Source organism: Micropterus salmoides, unplaced genomic scaffold (genome assembly GCF_014851395.1).
Source record: "Micropterus salmoides isolate LMB-PRFRI ecotype aquatic unplaced genomic scaffold, ASM1485139v1 Ms_hic_scaffold_15, whole genome shotgun sequence".
NCBI lineage: Eukaryota > Metazoa > Chordata > Actinopteri > Centrarchiformes > Centrarchidae > Micropterus > Micropterus salmoides.
In genome coordinates, this window is record NW_024040596.1 from 33,697,133 (window position 1) to 33,717,659 (window position 20,527).

At 41.1% G+C, this 20,527-nt stretch overlaps 1 protein-coding gene across 2 annotated transcripts in view; it reads right to left on the reverse strand.

Annotated features, from left to right (window-relative positions):
* The window catches only part of LOC119903520 (interferon alpha/beta receptor 1b-like), a 33,023-nt gene continuing 12,496 nt past the window's right edge, over positions 1–20,527 (reverse strand). Inside the window, exons 4-8 of one of the 2 annotated variants that reach the window (XM_038719755.1) lie at positions 18,673–18,833; positions 13,766–13,919; positions 4,566–4,723; positions 4,029–4,201; positions 1–3,823 (exon numbers count right to left, since the gene is read on the reverse strand). In XM_038719755.1, coding sequence (XP_038575683.1) covers positions 3,616–3,823; positions 4,029–4,201; positions 4,566–4,723; positions 13,766–13,919; positions 18,673–18,833 — 854 coding nt within the window. In that variant the 3' untranslated portion in view covers positions 1–3,615. Of the gene's footprint in view, positions 3,827–4,028; positions 4,202–4,565; positions 4,724–13,765; positions 13,920–18,672; positions 18,834–20,527 lie in introns of both variants that reach the window. The other variant, XM_038719754.1, reaches the window with a different exon arrangement.

A 20,527-nucleotide genomic window follows, 5' to 3' on the forward strand; every position in this document is an offset into this window, starting at 1 on the left:
TTTGATATGAGACAGGATTTATTTCATTTTTATGATTGTTCATTAACATTGGTGCAGTAGATGCAAAGATGTGAGACCAGACATATACAGTGACATCACCACTGCTTTGTGCACTTCACCAGTACACTGCTACGCAACATGCTTATATACAATTTCAACAGATGAAGCAACAGACCGTGATAGGCAGGATGCTGAGGCATAACAGACTGGAAATACTGCAACAAGTCAAGCAAGAGCAAGCTTCTGGAAATGAAAGTTACATTTAATAAATGAGTTGTCCAAAAGTATATCATTTGTCCATTTTGTGGTGTTGAAAACTTTACATTAATTTGAATTGCCCTGACTTGATATTTGTCTCGTTTGTTTACCATCGCATTCCACATGCAGATCGGTTTGACTTGTTCCTGTTTTGTGTATTTCCTTACCGTCTGCTGCCTCAGAATATCAGCCATACATCCTAGTACTGCAGACGCAGAAAAGGCAATTCATATTTTTTGTTATAAAGCAGATGATGATGAAAGTATTTCAATAAATTGTACAAGTACACAGAGCAGAGACGACCCGCTCCCGGCTCCATTTATTCACAAAATACGCTTGCTCAGCTTTTCATCTTTTTGGAATGTGAAGTAAATGATTCAGATAAATGTGTGAGGTAAAACTTTGAAGTTAACATACAAGACTAACTTAACTGTGCCTGTATGTACAACTGTACATGTGTACATGCAAGTTCTTTTATAACCAAGCTTCTCACTAAAAAGAACAAAAAACAGGCATGAAAGACGAACAGGGGTGTAAATAATAAAACCCAGATGACAAATTTGAAGAAAATATAGTCTCAAATATCTCGTAAGAACAAATGTAACTAATATGCCACCAAGATTCTATAAGAATCATAAATGTATTCAAATGCTCCTGTTACAATGAATACAAGCTTATCTCAGGAGACACATACACATTATATGCACACAAAAGCTAAAACTTTGCTTTCATAATAGTGACTACTAGGAAGTTTTATCTGGGTATAAAGTCATATTGAATTTCTTTGCTGGTTAGAGGAGAACAGAAAGGACAGAAATAAAATCCTTCCTTTCTTTTGTTTAAGACAAAAAACAACAACAACGCAGAACGAGTTCAGTATGAAATTGGATGGAAAATGTTCCATTTGATGTTGTTTTGGATGGATTTCTGGATATCAGAAGAAATCACTCAGTCAAAGTACCCTGTTTAAAGAGGATTTCTCTGTTCCAGTTCATCTAAATCACCACACATTTTAGCAACACGCTAAACAGAACAATTCTAAATATCATTTTATCAGTAAGTGGCAACGACACCTACGTGTTTCTGTTATTTTGTCCACCCATTTAAAACACCTGTACAATTACACAATGCAATTCAGCCGCCCCAAAAACTACAGGAGTCTCTAAAACCGTTTCAACAAAAACTGAACATTATGAGAGAACTTTCTGCAGAGCTAGATGTTCCTAATAAACTGGTAATTGAGTGTATTTGCTCCCTGTTCATTCAAAGCTTCCCACTCCTCGGCAACTACAACCAGGTTTTAAGAAGTCAATCGACTTTGACTTCATCTGCTTGTGTTTGTTTAATGCTACCTAATCAACACCTGTGAGCTCATTACATTAACTCATTAAAAGCAATAATAATCAGTAAACTTACCGGTGCTGCCTCTACTCATATGACTTATGACTTAAAATAATCAATAAATAATATTATATTAACCCCCCCCTCCATGTTTTTTATTCTCTTTTATAAGTAAGAACCGAAAATGAGATGGGAAAAAATTAATCATTTAATTTTCATGGCGTCTGGGCAGTCTTGTTTATTGCATCCATGGAAACGATGATGAATGCAGCCATAAAGGTCCTCACGGTGGGTTTACTTTTCTGATGACCAAACCACTGCATAACTAGATCCTCAGACACACTTAATATTTGGTTATTTGTGATGCAGATGAAGATGTTGCTTTAATCATCTAATTTGGTAGCAGATGTCAGAATGTGCTAGTTCAGGGTATCTACAGGAAGTAAAATTCAATACCTTTTCAACATATTGTAATAATATTAATTCAAATTACAGCTGTTTCAGTCTGTCTTTGTGCAAGAAGAATGCTCTAGGCTACATGATATTCTCCAACCTTGACTTTAGGCAGGCTACTAACTAGTCAGTAATCATACCCATTTATGCAGAGAGTTCAACATTTATATTTGTATTGTTTGTTGCAGCACATCAGACTTTTTTTAAACCTGCTCCATCCAGGCTGTGATGTGTATGACATTGATGAGTGTATCAGCTTTATGAAAAGTTGAATATGTTTCAATAAAAGGCACCAATTTAATTAAATAGCCAGCTAACCATAGCCAAACCCACCGATTCAGCCACTGGCGGTGCATCTCGCTCTTGTTTTTCAGGAACGGGGCTGTTCAAGTGGCCACAGAGCGACCGGCCAACCGGGTTAATCCCGTTACTCCTGATCGCCACTCCGACTATGTTTTGAACAATTAGCATTGATGGTCCGGTGGGGTGGGAGATTACAGTTGGTCGTACTCGTAAATCATTTTCCGGTTGCATGGATCTATTTTTTGGAGTGTTTAAGAGTGAAACAGGCGCACAGTAGATCCCTGCGCCTAACATTACAGAGTCGAATCACACAGTCGCTACTCACTGCCAAGTATTTTTGGCTATGCATTATAAACAGGATTTCACATTGAAAAAAAATCTTCACAATTGAATACCTTGTTAAATGGCGATTAAGACTTTTTAATGGCCTTAATTTTCGCGAAACTGATTTATCACCTTTACAGACTTTTTAAGACCCTGTAGTTATGAGGCACCTGGAGCAGAGCTGGGCTGTGGGACGTGGTGTGTGACGTGATCATCGTTCAGTCGCACGCCATACTTCTTGCCTTGCCCTTGACGACATCAAGCTCACTCTGGCAGTGGTGGTGCCAACACGTGGCCATGGGGGCAACGGCCACTGTGAGGCAATTGGAGCCCCCCTCCCTATACCAGAACAATAATGGATTTAGCCCAACCTTTCTCCAGCACTGGCAGGCTAAAACCAGGTGCAGACAGGTCTGGCTATGCGAGACTAGATCATTATTAACACAAACTGTAAAATAAGAAACCAAAGCACCTCTGTGTTCTGGCACATGGTGGGAAACATTTGGCTGTGCTGGTTGCCTGCTCCAAACGCCAAGAGAAAAATGCTTGTATGATCAATTTACCTTCAGAAATTCTTGAATTTTATATTTTAGGGAACAGAATAGGGGCAAAGCTCTGGAAACACACATATTTTTCCATACTCTCTTTCCACATATTTACCCAGGCCTGGAAATAACTAAAATCAAATTCCAGATTTTTCCTTACTGTGTAGGAACCCTGGAACAGTGAAGAGTACACCCTTCCTCCTTGGAAACTGGAAACACTGAGTGACAGCAGATCAAGATGTTCCCTGTGCGAGTTTGTCATCATCTTGTGATTTCTTATATTTTAAGTCTCACAGTGACTGCTAGAGAAAAGGCATGTTGCACATTTTCTTCCTTAATATCATCCTTGCTTCAGGCTCTTCTCAGCTAACGTCTTTTCACATGCATGTCTTCAGACACACATGTCTACAATGCCCTCGTCTGCGGTCAGAAGCTGACTCTTCAGCCCTGAAGCCATGTCCTGCATCTTCACCTGCTCCATGTCGAAGGGGGCCTGTCCTGAGGATTGGTTGCTGCTGGGCTGCTGCAGGCTGGAGCTGCCACCTGTGGAGTAAACCCCCGAGTCTCTGCTGCTGCTGCTGTCCTGACGACTGTGTCTGCTGCTGAAATACATCAAGGGGAAGGTACATTTATGACGCTGACAACAAATATCCATTCAGCACATATCACCATGTGGGGCCACTGTGGAGTCTAACACTGGCTGAATTATTGAAAATGAAATGTAATCAGTCATTTGTTATTAAATGCATGTGTGCTTTGTAAACATTAGAGTAACACATGAGCTGCATCAGAGATTAGATTGACCTGCTGTCTGGCTCCAGGTCTGCTGGCAAAACTGGCAGGGCCTCAGGGGGAGGGTTGTGGATTTCCAGGACCGGTGACTCTGGACAGACGGTCACCTTATCACACAACAGCTCTGATTCAGAATCCCGGGAGAGGAGGTGGGGAATGTCAGACCCAGGAGAGGCACAAAAATACTGGAGGGAGGATTAGGGTGAGGAGGAAGAGGAAAGAAGAGAGTTTGACCTTCTGGTGGAACTGAATATATAAACTTTAGTGAGATAAACGCTGAAATACAAATGTATGTATGTATTATTTGGTCACTTGTTTGTGAATAATCACCTGCTATATCTAGAGGTTAGCTATATGTTCTTTAACCAACAACAGATAACCTTCCTGTACTGCATTTAATTGTCCAAATTTATGACCCAGGTTATTAAAATCCCAATTTTCCTTTAAATATCTAAATGTAAACATAAGCTAGATGCTGCCTGCAGTCTACACACATCCAGCTCTAATAAGACAAGTGTGTGGCGTCTGCAGTGGGCTGTAACTGCTCACCTTCTTCAAGTGTGGAGGCAGTTGGTCGGGGGGACACAGAGTTGACTTGACAGTCTTGTAGCACCAGAATGAGCTGTAGAGTGAGAGCAGCATAACCAAGAAGCAGATCACCAGAGAGCCAAGGAAGTACACAAAGATCAGCCACCACGGAGTAGCACCTGGTAAACACAAGGACACACATGTACATAGATTAGTTCATATTTGAGCATAGCTGCATGTGGCATGTCATCTACAAACATGAAGACATGAGTGTGTCAGAGGTACAGATGCCCCTGCAGTGCTTTTTTCCCTCTGACATGTGCTATAACAATGCAAAACAGGATTTCTTAGTGAGGATGATACAAATTTAGTTCTGATTTGCTGTCAGTACATAGACCTGGGGTCCATACACAACCTTCTGGGGCCAGCTCAGTGACGAGCCTAATCGTGTACAGCTATGTACACTATAACTGTTAGGGCCTGGTCACACCAGAAGGTGGTACAGCAAAATGAATCCACACGTTTTTCATCCTCACACGTCTGAGGGAACAGATGTGCTTCTATTTTAAACAATCCAGCTGTCTACACTGGCCACAGAACAGATGGCAGTTCATGTGTGTGTAGGAGGAAACACAGCAGGCAGAGGCTGCAGGGTGATAATACTACAGTCTTTTTACTAGTGGCTTTTAGTACCCATTCCTAAATAAAATGATCAGTGTTAGGGGTAACGTTAGAAAGTAACGCATTACTGTAATCAGATTACTTCTGTCTGTAACGCAGTAATGTAACACATTACTGTTGATAACTTCAGTAATCACATTACAGTTACTAACAAAATCATCGCATTACTTGCGAACTGGTTTTTGAATTAGCCGCATAACAGGAGAGAAAAATAAATCCTACGTCCCTTTTCGGTTTGTGTAACACTTTTCCGACCTCACTTTTGACTTTCAAGAGGACGCAGAAAGACGTCTTTCGAGGATGTATTCATAATGTTTTGTGAAAGGACAGCGATACTCTAGTGCGCCTGTAAATGTAAATGCTCCGTACCTGTATAGCGCCTTTCTACATACACTACATCTACATTCAACATTCACACACTGAGCCTAAGTGCTCAAACAGAAACTAACATTCACACACATTCATACACCGGCCGAACAGCCAGGCAATTCGGGTAGGGATGCACCAATACCACTTTTTTTCAGACCAAGTACAAGTACTTACATTTGGGTACTTGCCGATACCGAGTACCGATATGAGTACTTAATAATACCATTACAGTTCTTACAATTTGTTAGTTTTATTTGCATGTTTTGTTCTCACCTGACTGTAACAAATACATCTTGATGCAGTTGCTGTCATTTTAACATTCAACTTTTCCTGAACAAACATGGCATTGTCTGCTACCCATTTCACATAAATTTAACTTGGGACACAGTTAATTTCAGAATAACTAAACATACAAACTGTTGAAGAACAAATGAAAGGACACTGTATGTTATCATATGTAAATGCTGTCTGTGAGGATTAAGCCTTTTTTGGAAAAGTGAGGGGCAGGTTCTTTTTGATGAAAAGAAGCTTCTCTGCATTATCAGCTGTGAGCCTGTTTCTGTTTTCATCCACAATATGTGACACTGAGCTAAATAGCCTTTCACTTTCCACACTACTGCATGGGGCTGAGAGGTATCTGCGTGACATTTGGGCAAGTGTCGGAAACCGCACTTTGTTAACGCTCCAATACTGAAGTGGTTTGTCTTCCCGAGAAGTTGTGTTCTCTCCAAGGTATGTCTCTAACTGAGTGGCAGCACCCATAGGTGCAGTGCTCAGTGATGTCGATGCTTGCGCATTTGCTCTCTCATCAAACACACTCTCCAGAGTGCTGCTGGCCTGGGCCTTGCGTATCTTTCTTGCAGGTGGTTCCCCCAGATCTTCCTGCTTGTCTGCCTCTCCTCTAGACACATTCTGCATCTCCTGCATCACCATCTCTTTGGCCTCTGTGGCAGTGTTTTTGTTTGAAAAAAAAAAACGATCTTTATAACTAAATCAGAGAATTATATTTTAGCTGTTGGTAGACAAGCTTGTTTGAAATAGTAACTGAATGTCGGAAAATATCTTAATAAATTTAATTGATTATTTAGGTTGATATCATAATAACATTTTCTTTTCATCATTCTCTCATCACATGATCAACACACTCACGCACACACTTAACCTTGGATCGAGTACTGTTGCAATACAGTAGAGTGGGTTTTTTCCCGTGTCAGTGAAGCGTCTCTTGATGGCTGCAAAAAAGGTTCCTTTCATTGTTTTGATACCATGGTCCTCGTCTGTTTCTTTGGTCTGAAGCCCTGTTGGGCTTCTGTAAATAGCATCATAGAGTACGGTCTAGACCTGCTCTTTTATGAAAAGCGCTACGAGGTAACTGTTGTTGTGATTTGGCGCTATATAAATAAAATTGAATTGAATAGTACTAACCTCAGCTCCTCTAATCACCTCCCTCCTTTCTTTTCCAAAACCACTTTTTCAGACTGAAAACTGAAAAATAATTGAATCAGTCTGTACAGGACAGAGCTGCAGGCTACGTCAGTTTTGTCTAAGTCTGTACCTGATGTTCTCAACATTGGACAAGTAAGCAGTAATAAAATACAGCTTCCAGTTACTTTCTATAAATTGAGCTAATGTTAAGTTACATAGCAGCTCTGTAGCTGCTGTAGAAGCTTTCCTGCTCAGCTGCACAGTCTGAAGGGGAGATGTTCACTAACTTAGCGCTAACCGGCTTCACTTTTCCAGCAGGTGGGAAACAACAGACTTTTCTTGGTCTTGAGAAGCGAACACACTGTAACAGACACCGTACATTTACTGCCAGAATATTTTCCTCCGCTCGCGTTCACCGTCACTTTCTGCGGCTCGGACAATCAAACACTCGCTACACACCTCCCGATTCAGAGTTACGCTGCTCTTATAACACCATCTGTCACGTATGTTCTGCATAGAACGAGGAGAGGAAGCGAGCCGAGCATCGAGTGCTGCCGTGCTTGCGAAAACATTTGAAGCACATAGTTTAATGATCGTGGGGAATTTTAGTAGCGGCGGTCGTGATTCATATAGAGGATATGCATATAGAGGAAACACTGAAAGAGCATTATTTAAGAGCATTATTATAATAAGGATTTGTGTTGATCTGAAAAGTATTGTAACTAGTAGTGTAACTAGTTACTTACAGCAGTGATTAATCTAGTAAAGTAATTCCTTAAAAAACAAAAAAAAACAAATAACTATTAATGTGTAATTACCTTTTTTGAGTAACTACCCCAACACTGGTTATGATCATCAAGTCTGTGGGCCTTTCTCATTTCCCAAATTTGTGCCTCCTCGATCCTCAAGCCTGTAACCCGGAAATCAATCTCAGCTCACCATCTTGAAGGACATCTCAGTTCCTAAAATGCACATCAAGGAGCGAGGATGGAAGATAGAGGAGGCATCCTGGAGGAGCTATAAGCTAGGATACATCTGCGTATCCTTTGCGGAAGTCTTTTCAGCCGCTGTGACGTTTAAAAGAGGTGTGACATGCAGCTGGACCAACCCATAACCTGAGCAGTGTTCCTGTTCTATTAATTATTTGATATAAATGATCAAATGTGTGATCAAACGTTCTGCCCTTTACTGTTTGTGTAGCGCCTCATAAAGTTGTTCTACCCACATTCCTTAATGTCATATCACTTTGATATCACTGATGTTGTTATTGTTGAATGTGATGTGTGGATGGGCAGCAGGATCATAAAAATGTACACTGAACAGCGGCTGGCTGGGTGAAGCGCCTCACCAGAGACGCTGTGCGCATTTACGCAGGTGCCACAGCAACATAAATTAATAATTAAAAATCTCCCGACACACCGACAGGATCAGTCTGGATCTAATGTTAATTCATGTTCTGTGTTCTTCTACACATCCAAAGAGGTCTCACACACAGTCCAGTTTCATACAGTAAAACAGTGATTTTTGTGTAGACCTATATGAGTATTCCGATCCACGCATCACACCAATTCATCTGCCATAATCTTGAAAAAAACAGTGCAAACATCTGCTGAAGTCAAATTATTAGGCAGTAATATCAACCAGAGTATTCAGTACTGATCTGCTCTGTTTCATGTTTTAATAGTGCCCATGTAGTCTGCACAGGTCATTACAACAGTAGAGTCCCGATGGCATCATTAACAAAACGCTCACCTTGCCAGGTGAAATGATCTCCTGTTTACAGACAAAAGGCGCACTGCCAAAAAAAGTTACTTATATGTAGTGAATGATTGGGCTGCTGTAATCTGTGACTGTTTTCAACAGATGCTAGAATTTTTATTGGAACCTCGAGATGTTTCTTTGCCTTATAATGTTGACGGACACGTTTCTGGATTGTGAGGATCTGATCTGTAGCCTTTAGTGCAGACAGCTGGTCTGCTCATCTGACAGAGATCACAGCTCAGACAGTGGACAGATGATGCAGCTGTGCAACAGGTCATATTTAATAGATGTTGCTTTAAAATGACAACTCAGAGGAAAGGATCTCTCATTTTTTTAAACGCCTGTTTCCTCGACTCCTCTCTCCTCGAGCTTGCATCTCGGGTGGGAGGGACTAAGACGCGCTGCCAGGAGTCAAGGATCAAGGGGGCAAGGAGGCAGAAATTTGGGAAATGAGAAAGGCCCCCGTGTCTCCTTGTGACGGCATCAGAATAACAGCCAGCAGTCATAGTGTGTCATAGTTGAAGACAACCACATAAAAGGTGTTTATGCGCTGAAGTTGAGAAGAACATCACTCTTAAGCACACAGCTGTAAACATGGAGGAATGAAAGAGGAATGGTGTTTGATTTCAGTGAACTTGTCAGTTTGGTCATCTGATAACACCATAACACTCAAGCATTCGAGCAAATAAATCCCATCTGACAGTGTGGCTGCTTCTTACCCATACACTCTACCACAAAAATAAAGCCACTGAGCAAAGCCACTTTTTAGGTGCTCCATTAGAAAAGTATGTTTATTTCTTCTACTGAATGATGACACAATGCAAATTTCCCAGTCCTTTCTGTAAAATTATCTTGGCCTTCATAACTGCTGCAAAGAAATCAGTCAAAAATTGGATCACACACACCCCCCCCCAAAAAAAATTTGGCATCGGAAGATATTATCTTCGGTGGACGATCCACTATTGTCTCAATCTGTCTATATTGTTTTTGTTTATAGTGAGTATATATGTGTTCTCTATACTGTAGTCTGTGTGTAATTTTCATATTGTATTATTAGTAAGCACATTGTGAGCAATGTATAATCCTGAGTCAAATTCCTTGTATGTGTACATGTACCTGGCAAATAAAGCTGATTCTGATATTTCATTTTCACCTCTGCTAACTCTATTTGTTTCGTCTAAGTGTGTGCTGTAAAAAATAGAAAAGAAAACAAAATTATATGAAAACTGAAGTCGTTGTACTGGGGCCTAAACACCTCAGAGACGCATTATCCAAAGATATAGTTACTCTGGATGGCCAGGAAAAAGAGATATTTCTCCTGGTTTAGCTTCTCTGCACTGGCTTTCTGTAAAATGCAGAATAGAATTTAAAGAGGTGGTATTATGCTCATTTTCAGGTTCAAAATCTTATTTAGGGGTAGTACCAAAACAGGTTTACATGGTTTAATTTTCAACAAAGACCATATTTTTGTCATTCTTCACATTGCTGCAGCTCCTCTTTTCACCCTGTATGTTGAAGGCTTCGTTTTAGCGACAGAGGGAGGTGTGTGCTGCAGCTCACTGTTTTTCCACTGGTGTTTTTGAGGGTGTTGGAGCGTTATGAGGAGCATTTAGCTTTCATCCCTTTCATTCCAAGGGAAATGGCTGAACTACAAACAAGCTGTTTTCAGGAAGTTCAAAGCAGAGTTTTCTGTGGGAGATGGGAACTCCCTTTGGGCTTGACTTTGGGCTTTTTCACTTTTTCACACTATTACATGCCCAAAAAATGTATATAACTCAATAAAGGAGAGGAAAAAAACCAAAAAGCATAATACCGCCTCTTTAAAATCCTTCTTATCACTTCACTCCTTCAGCACTGACAGGCTGACCCTCCCACCCCTTCAACATCTGCAGCAATGCTGGCAGCACTCATACATCCATTTCCCCAAAGACGGCCTCTGGATATGACGCTGAGCATGTGCACTCAACTTCTTTGGTCGACCATGGCGAGGCCTGTTCTGAGTGGAACCTGTCCTGTTGAACCGCTGTATGGTCTTGGCCACCGTGCTGCAGCTCAGTTTCAGGGTCTTGGCAATCTTCTTAGAGCCTAGGCCATTTTTATGTAGAGCAACCGTTCTTTTTTTTCCAGATCCTTAGACAGTTCTTTGCCATAACACTAACAAGTCACGACACCGGGGAGGTAAAATGGCTAACTGGGCCCAATTTGGACATTTTTGCTTAGGCACATCACACAGCCATTAATGTCTAAACGGCTGGCAACATACAGTGAGGAAAATAAGTATTTGAACACCCTGCTATTTTGCAAGTTCTCCCACTTAGAAATCATGGGGGGGTCTGAAATTGTCATCGTAGGTGCATGTCCACTGTGAGAGACATAATCTAAAAAAAAAAAATCCAGAAATCACAATGTATGATTTTTTTTAACTATTTATTTGTATGATACAGCTGCAAATAAGTATTTGAACACCTGAGAAAATCAATGTTAATATTTGGTACAGTAGCCTTTGTTTGCAATTACAGAGGTCAAATGTTTCCTGTAGTTTTCCACCAGGTTTGCACGCACTGCAGGAGGGATTTTGGCCCACTCCTCCACACAGATCTTCTCTAGATCAGTCAGGTTTCTGGGCTGTCGCTGAGAAACACGGAGTTTGAGCTCCCTCCAAAGATTCTCTATTGGGTTTAGGTCTGGAGACTGGCTAGGCCACGCCAGAACCTCGATATGCTTCTTACAGAGCCACTCCTTGGTTATCCTGGCTGTGTGCTTCGGGTCATTGTCATGTTGGAAGACCCAGCCTCGACCCATCTTCAATGCTCAGTCCCATGTGCAGAAAAACACCCCCAAAGCATGATGCTACCACCCCCATGCTTCACAGTAGGGATGGTGTTCTTGGGATGGTACTCATCATTCTTCTTCCTCCAAACACGTTAGTGGAATTATGACCAAAAAGTTCTATTTTGGTCTCATCTGATCACATGACTTTCTCCCATGACTCCTCTGGATCATCCAAATGGTCATTGGCAAACTTAAGACGGGCCTTGACATGTGCTGGTTTAAGCAGGGGAACCTTCCGTGCCATGCATGATTTCAAACCATGACGTCTTAGTGTATTACCAACAGTAACCTTGGAAACGGTGGTCCCAGCTCTTTTCAGGTCATTGACCAGCTCCTCCCGTGTAGTTCTGGGCTGATTTCTCACCTTTCTTAGGATCATTGAGACCCCACGAGGTGAGATCTTGCATGGAGCCCCAGTCTGAGGGAGATTGACAGTCATGTTTAGCTTCTTCCATTTTCTAATGATTGCTCCAACAGTGGACCTTTTTTCACCAAGCTGCTTGGCAATTTCCCCGTAGCCCTTTCCAGCCTTGTGGAGGTGTACAATTTTGTCTCTAGTGTCTTTTGACAGCTCTTTGGTCTTGGCCATGTTAGTAGTTGGATTCTTACTGATTGTATGGGGTGGACAGGTGTCTTTATGCAGCTAACGACCTCAAACAGGTGCATCTAATTTAGGATAATAAATGGAGTGGAGGTGGACATTTTGAAGGCAGACTAACAGGTCTTTGAGAGTCAGAATTCTAGCTGATAGACAGGTGTTCAAATACTTATTTGCAGCTGTATCATACAAATAAATAGTTAAAAAATCATACATTGTGATTTCTGTGATTTTTTTTTGTGTCTCTCACAGTGGACATGCACCTACGATGACAATTTCAGACCCCTCCATGATTTCTAAGTAGGAGAACTTGCAAAATAGCAGGGTGTTCAAATACTTATTTTCCTCACTGTATGTTGCCAGCCGTTTAGACATTAATGGCTGTGTGATGTGTTATTTTGAGGGGACAGCAAATTTACACTGTTATACAAGCTGTACACTCACTACTTTACATTGTTGCAAAGTGTCATATTTCTTTAGTGATGTCACATGAAAAGATATAATCTAATATTTACAAAAATGTGAGGGGTCTACTCACTTTTATGAGCTATTGTAAGTAAATCTGTGATCAACCTCATGGTCTGTTGAAGAAAGTTGAATCCAAATTACTTACACCAGGCTACACCTAGTTGCACCACCTCAAACATGCTTGGCCAACGTGAAATCTATAAAGCCATGATGCACAGACTAGACTGGATCAAGCCCCACCTTTTGTTATCCTGGATGTCTGAGTTCTGCTTTAGTGAAACAGGCCTGTAAAATATCCATCGCATCCGACTCTTCCAACGCAATTCCAGACAACAAAATATTATCTATACTATCAAAGACTACAGTCTAGACCTGCTCTATATGAAATGTGCAATGAAATTACTTTTGTCACGAATTGGTGTTATATAAATAAAAATGATTTAAAATTGATTAACATCTCTCTAAGTGTGTTTCTCTGCAAAGTGCTAAAATGAGTCACTACATATACGTTGGCAACAGTTAATAAACCTGGGCATGTAAGTCTGTGTGCAGAAACAGCTTATTTTGGTCTTACAGATTTTATAAATTGTGAACTTTGAGTCTTCTTTACTCATAGTGAAGAATTTCCACGCCGACGACATGCTTTAGCATGTGTGTGTGGCTGTGCCATTAGTCGGTGTCTGTACCCCTGTGAATGTGACGTAAAACGCTGACTGGCACAGGATCAGATATGGAGACTAATTGGCGCTGGTCACCGGCCACAACCGATCAAACTGAAAACTTGTCATTGACCACATCTACTTGAAAGACAAATGTTTTATGTATTCTAAAATGTGTGACGGCCTTTGTCTTGGTGAAGGCTGGGGCCTTGCAGAAAGCTTTGCACTGCTTCAATCATTAAAACATTAAAGCTGGGGTAGCAATGTTAAGAGTTGATTTTGAAAGTATCAACCCAAAAAAATCCCACCCACTCCCCCAAAACCCATTTCATGCACAGTGAGTGCAAAGGCAGAGGTAGGCAGTAAGGCCAACCAATCATTTCATTCTGATCGAATAAATGTAAATGTGTCGTTTTAATATGCATTACCTTCAGTCTGCATGCACTGTGGTGAGGTGAAGCTGCTGCTTTTGTTGTAGTAGTCCTCGCGTGACTGGACGCTGACACAGTACCAAGTCCAGGCTTGCAGGTTTGGCAAAGTCACCACGTTGGCACTGCTACTCAACGTTTCAGTTCTTAAAGCCTGAAGGACACGGGAGAAATGAGAACTTAGGGAGGACCCTTCATTTCATTTATTTATGAGCCAGCACACTACAGTTAAGCAGTTAAGTACAGATGAATAAACTCTACAAATAAAAAAATAAAAAACACTGTATGCACCATTTCGTACTACATCACCAAATTCTATGCATTCTGTATTCGATTCAATTTACCTTTATTGGCATGAATGTGTAACAACAATATTGCCAAAGCATCATACATACAACATAAGAACAATCAACCCCATACATTTCATTAAACAATTAAAGTGTAAAGTAATCAAAGCGTATGTGTGTTTGTGTAAAAAAAATAAAAATAGAATTAAAAATTAAAATATAAATAAATAAAACGGTAAGCGTGTGTGCATTTTAAAATAATAAAAATATATTAAAAAACTAAACAAAACAGTAAGTGTGTGTGTGTTAAAAAATTTTAATATATAAAAAAACAGTAAGCGTGTGTGGAAAAATATAAATATATATAAACAAAAATATAAATAAATGAAACAGTAACGTCTGTGTATATTTTAAGACAAAAACATTTTAAAATAAATTTATTGATTAAAAAATATTTAAAAAAGTGATATTTTAGTAATTGTTTTGTTTGTCTCTGCAAACATATTTAACCCAAGGACATCTGCTGTCCTTAAACTTGCACAGATACTGTATTGGTGGACATATGGGAACACTTAAATCCTAAAGTGAGGGACTACACGTTTTATTCACATCCTCACAATTCATATTCTAGCCTATTTTTTAATTCTCAAAAACTTCTTACACTCTGTCCAGACCTGATGTATAGACCGTGTTGTTTCATCAGACCACGATGCTGCCGAATCCTATGGTATAGGACGCGCCTCTGTGCAATGACGTTTTCATTTCGCGAAATCTGGAAAACCTATTTTAATTAACTCCGCCGAAGCCGCAAGTCCGATTGACACGAAACTTGGCACGGACCATCTCTGGACCGAGCCGAAGAAAGTTTGTAGTGGGAATTTTGATCCATCAAAAAATGTCCCATTTACAAGCTAACAAATATTTGCAAAAACGCTAAAAACATGAAGTATAACATATCTCTGGCTTGGAAAGGCTGATTAACACAAAACTTGAGGCATGCCCCCCTGAGCAAAATTGTGGTACAGTTAGCCCCTAGTTGGCGCAAACAAAAAAATCCCATTGACTTACATGCATTTTATATCTCCATATCTCCATAAGTCCAATTAACATTTGGGGGGGGGCGGCTTAGACCCAGCTTACAACTGCTTGCAGTTCTAGTTATTATCATCATTATCATCATCATGATTATTATCATAAACACTACTATAAATATCTGTACCATTATTCATTCAGTCTAGGGGATTTGAAAGGTCAAAACTTTGACCTTTCAAATCCCCCCCAACGCCCACACATAGACTGTATATAAAAATGGACGTAGAGTCCAACCTCTCTACCTCTGCATTCTAAAGAGCAGCAGAGGTAGCTTCTAAACCCCTGGTGCTGTATGGTGGAGGTTGGAACCTGTGGCCAAGGTAAGACACCGGAAAATATGAAAAATAACCAACATTTCTGTTATTGACATTACGAGGTTTTAAATGCTTTTTAATATATAAATGTGGTAACGTTATTTTGCAACACTTAAATAAGTTATTAATTATGTTAACGTTTACATCTCAAACAATTTGAAGCAAATCAATTAACTCTTTTACATATCGTTAGTTATGTCCCCCCAACCGCCGGAAAAAACTAAGGCCGCCGTCGCCAGCAGACATCCCCCATGCCCAGCACGCCCCCCCCGGGCCGCCGTGCAACACCAGCCAAACCAGCAACGAGGCAAAATCAACTAGCTCAGCTGAATGCCACCAAAAACCAACCCACCCGTCAAGGGCCGAGAACTCCAGGCACAAACCCAGAACAAACCGGAGCACAGCCCTGCCCCGCACCCACACTGCACATCCCGAAAAACTATATACCTCAGTATCCAGAGGGGTCCAGCAACTGGCCGACAGAGAAATGGGGAAGCACGGATCCGAGGCCAATGAAGCAAAACAGGGACGGAAACAGGTCCCTCCAAGCCAACGAGGAAATGCCTCCCCCGGACTCCAATGCACAAACTAAACACCCAGCAGCCATTCAGAGACCCTGCCCAGGGAAAAAGCACAATGCATCAAGATGCATCGACAATCGCCCCACAATCCCACCGCAGCCCACCAAACCGCAATCGGATCAGTTGGGCATGTTAACACGGGGGTCAATGGAGATTGACTGCCTTTTGAAGCCAGCCTCAAGTGGCCATTCGATAAACTGCAGTTCAAGTTACTTCAAGACTGGTATCGGAAGTGAGAGCCGGAGGTTGCCGCTCCTTTTTGATATGGACAAAAACCTTTCATCCACGCATTTGGGGGATCGAGCTGAATCTGGTAGTATAGGCCACACCCATTTCCAGCTAGACTTTTTCCCCGCTACATTGTGATAACTGAAAAACCTAATTTGATGAACTCTTCTGAAACCGAAGTCCAATCGGCACCTTGGCAGGGACAATTTCTGGATGAAGCTGATACAGGCTTGTGCTCCCCAGATTGATACATAAAAAACTATTCCAACTATAAGCTAACAAATCTTTGCAAGAAAACCCGCTAAAAACAGGAAGTGACGTCATATCTTAGGTTTGGAATGTCCGATACGTCACAACTTCCCGAAGGGCTGTATCGAATTTGGTGTCAATTGGTCTCTAAGTGGCACTATTAATCGTATATCCATTAACACTCCTATAGACATACATTCACTTTATAGCTCCATAACCGCAAGTCCCTTTCATTTCAAACTCTGGTCGTTTATTTGCCATGGGCCCTCGACTCGGGGCGAGGATCACGACTGGCGCCGAAGAGATGCCCTTTTGTAAAACAATTAAGGGCAATATCTTGCACCTGGTGCAAAGCTGTGCAAAGCGCAGTGTCATTGCTAGTTTCCAACCGACACACTTGTCATTTCCATTACACATTGCTTCAATAGCATATGAACTGGCGCCCACAGTAGTGTTGGTCTCTAAATGAGGTGTGGTTAGGCTCATTGTTTGCACATTGCTATCTTGAGGCAGCATAAAGTGATTGTGCTTGAGGCACAGCAGTGTAACTTCATTGATTAAAATCTCCTAACAAACTGACGGCATTGGTCAGAATCGAACGTTAATTCATGTTCTGTTTTCTTCTACACATCCATAAAGTCTCACACACGGTCCAGTTTCATATAGTGAATGTGTTTGGAGTAAAGCAGCTGTCCTCCTGATCAATGCTGAGCTCCATCAGAGCATCTAGATTTCAGAAGCTGAAAGAATTATGTTTCCTCTGTCAGTCCAGTCAGGTTTATAACAAAAATTTTTTGTATTCCTGCTTAAATGTCCCACGATATTTGCTGTGACTTTACTGTTCAAATGGAAATGTTTAAATGACTGATGGTCAATTAATGGTTTTAACACTGATTGGTGTACTGCATGTTACACCCCAAAACACACCCATGACTAATTCATAGACCAAGTACAACCCTTTTGAACCATTTTTTGTCATTAAAGTAGCAAAATTGGAGTTGGACATGCCCCAAACGCAACTGCACCACACACTTGGATCGTTAAAATCGGCCGCAAAATATTTTTGCTCATGCATTCTGTTTCACTCAGAAACACACACAGTAATGCTTTATACAAATGCTAGATGGCCGGGCCTTTAAGAACAATCAAAACAATGAATCACCTTGTTCCCTCTCATGTTCCGCTGTGTATTTTTACAGTGAATAAAATGTTTTAGGTAGTATTTTTTTATCTATATTGCCTATATTAATCTTTAATACCACATACATGGTATGAAGGCTTACTGTGTTGACCTGATGTAAAAACAAGGAGTAGGTGAAAGGCCTATTCAGACAAGGAGCGACGCTCTGTCTACATCCTCTCTTGGATCTGCAGGGTCGCTCTGCGCCCCTCATGTGGACAGACAGAAACACGCACAACAGTTTCACAGGATTATGCCTGCTTGTTGCTCTGTCTGTCAGATTGCCCTTGCTTCCCTTCCTGCCCGCTCACCTCTCATGGCCTAAGGAGGCCTTGCATCATCAATGGAGAAACTTCTATAATGTCTATCAATCTCTCTGCAGCACATGCAGTTTTAAAGAACATGTATATATGGTGATACTTATTTACCAGGCTGCTAATAACTGCTGTTTTTTTATATCCTTGTTCGTTGTGTGTCCTTTGTCCAAATTGTTTGACATACTCATCAGCTCTGCATCAGCTCTGGTTATTTTAGCACATGCTGTAGACCTGCGTCTTCCTTGTCAAACCAGTTTTAAAATAGACCTGCATGCTGCAGCTGGCAGGAAATCACCGCACCAGACAAGAACTCTTGCACTCTCTCTCGTGACATTCCGCCTTGTAGCACAGACAGCAAACACCTCTGCTAGACATATAGGGCACAAGTTAAAACCAATAAAACCAACACTCTGCTGAACATAACTGAAACACAGCCACAAGGTGCTAACAGACTGACTGAGTGCAGCATTTGATTATGTTGCTGCTGCGTCTCAGGGGTTTTACCAGGTGTCTTTAGGGACTGAAGAGAAAATTGGAAGTGTGAAGAGAAACTGTTGGGTTTCTCCTGCTGCACTGCATCTGTTTCACTGTTTTTGAACAAAGTACCTATATGAAAGGTATCACATTACAAACATTTCTTCCAGGGCTGCATTCTCTACCTGTGTGTCTACAATGCGTTCCCAGTAAAGGATGTGGTAGTACAGCTTGGAAAGATGTTCCTTCATGGAGCTGTTGGTGCTGGTCAGAGGGTCTGAGATGAAAACGTCCAGGTCGCTTCCAGCAGGAGAAAGATCCACTTTGGAGGGAGGACCCACAGCAGCTAGCAGGAGAGAGACAAGACATGAGATTTAGAAATGATACATTATTTCACAAAAGTGAGTCCATCCCTCACATGTTAGGAAACATTTGATTCCATCTTTTCATGTGACAACACAAATGACAAATATGTGTGATCGAGGTTCCTCATAGTGTCAATGTAATGTAAGTTTTGGAACATTAGTGAGAAACAAGACATTTGAAATAGGCGTTGTCAAGCTGTGATGTGCCTTTTTTTTAATAGACGTTTTATACGCACTATGGCGATTTGGTATTTCTGTTAGTTGCATGTATTCATTTGAGAAGAATTATTCTCCTCATGGCTCCATGCAGATCTGATGGTTTTGTCTGACACTATTTTTAGTAGACTTCAGTCAATGGCACTCCCTCTGCTGCTCCTGGTAGAGAGTAGCTGGCGGTCACATTACACCAATTGTTTAAACATCTGTTGATAAGATGCCTGTCACGAGCTACAGCTACGTAACTGTGTCTAGGCTAGTAGACCTTTGGTGCAGGACTAAGAGAATGAGGAGTTAGATAACAGAGGAATATTTACAGGGGGCGGCGTTATGTTGCAGCAAGCCAGTGAAACAGTCAGCAAGGAAGAAATAGGCTTATTAGCTTTAAGAGAAACCACCACACATCTGTAAACGCTCACAATGAATTATGATTTTACTCATTAAATTATAGTATGTGGCACTCAGAGTTGATATTGTGGCTTGCTGCCACAAATAAATCAGTTAATGGGAAACACTGCAGCGGGTGCAGATTCTAGAGACTGTTTTTTTTATGTCATCTTAGTTAGATAGTGAGATAGTTAAAATCGCCTTTATAATCGGTGAAAGAAAACCAATCGCTGATCATCCCTTCAATCACCAATAAGTGATCCAATCGCCAATCGGAACACACTGCTGTTGTCATCATTCAGTTTAAAGTGCTCTCACACAGCTGAGGGCTTCATTTTGAATAAAACCCTCAACATTTGAATCTCAAAATTAATAATTGAATATGTACCCAACGATCGAATTTTTGGGCCCAGCCATAGTACTGTGGGCGGGACATTGCTTGAGCCCACAGAGTGGCAAGTACAGACCGTACAGACAGAGAGGCGGCTGCAAGGAGCACATTTTTTTTTTTTATCATCATCAGCTATCTGTTTTTAAAATGACAGACTGAATATTGGCCATAATCTGCCAGGCCGATTATTGGTTGACCCCTAATTTTTTGTCTCTCAGTGGAGTGGAAGCTTCAGTGGATGTTCAAGTCACCCGTTTCATACACGTCATGATTTATTCGCCAAGCCTGCTTCCAGTTCTGCTTTGTTGCATTTTGCTTTTATCTATAAACCAAATTTTCTACCTCAACCAAAGATAAAGACATTTATTTGATTTGTGGTATTTTGACTCAGGTTTTTTTATGGCCAAATTTAAAATAGGTGGATGGAAACCCTGCAAAGTGCATAGGAAATTAACCTTTCAAGGGGAATCTGTGTGTTTGTATTTCGATTATTTTAGTAACCGTTCATCCAATCTACTTCAAACGTGGCGGGTGTGTTGCTGTGGACCCAAGGGAATGCAGTGTTGCACTTGGTGCAATTTGAACACGCAAGATGTTCAGAATTAATAAATAGCCTACACAACAGAACAGCACTGAGCTGAGTTCTGCAGTAGCTACGGCAGGAAAGGCTCGCTGGGGCGC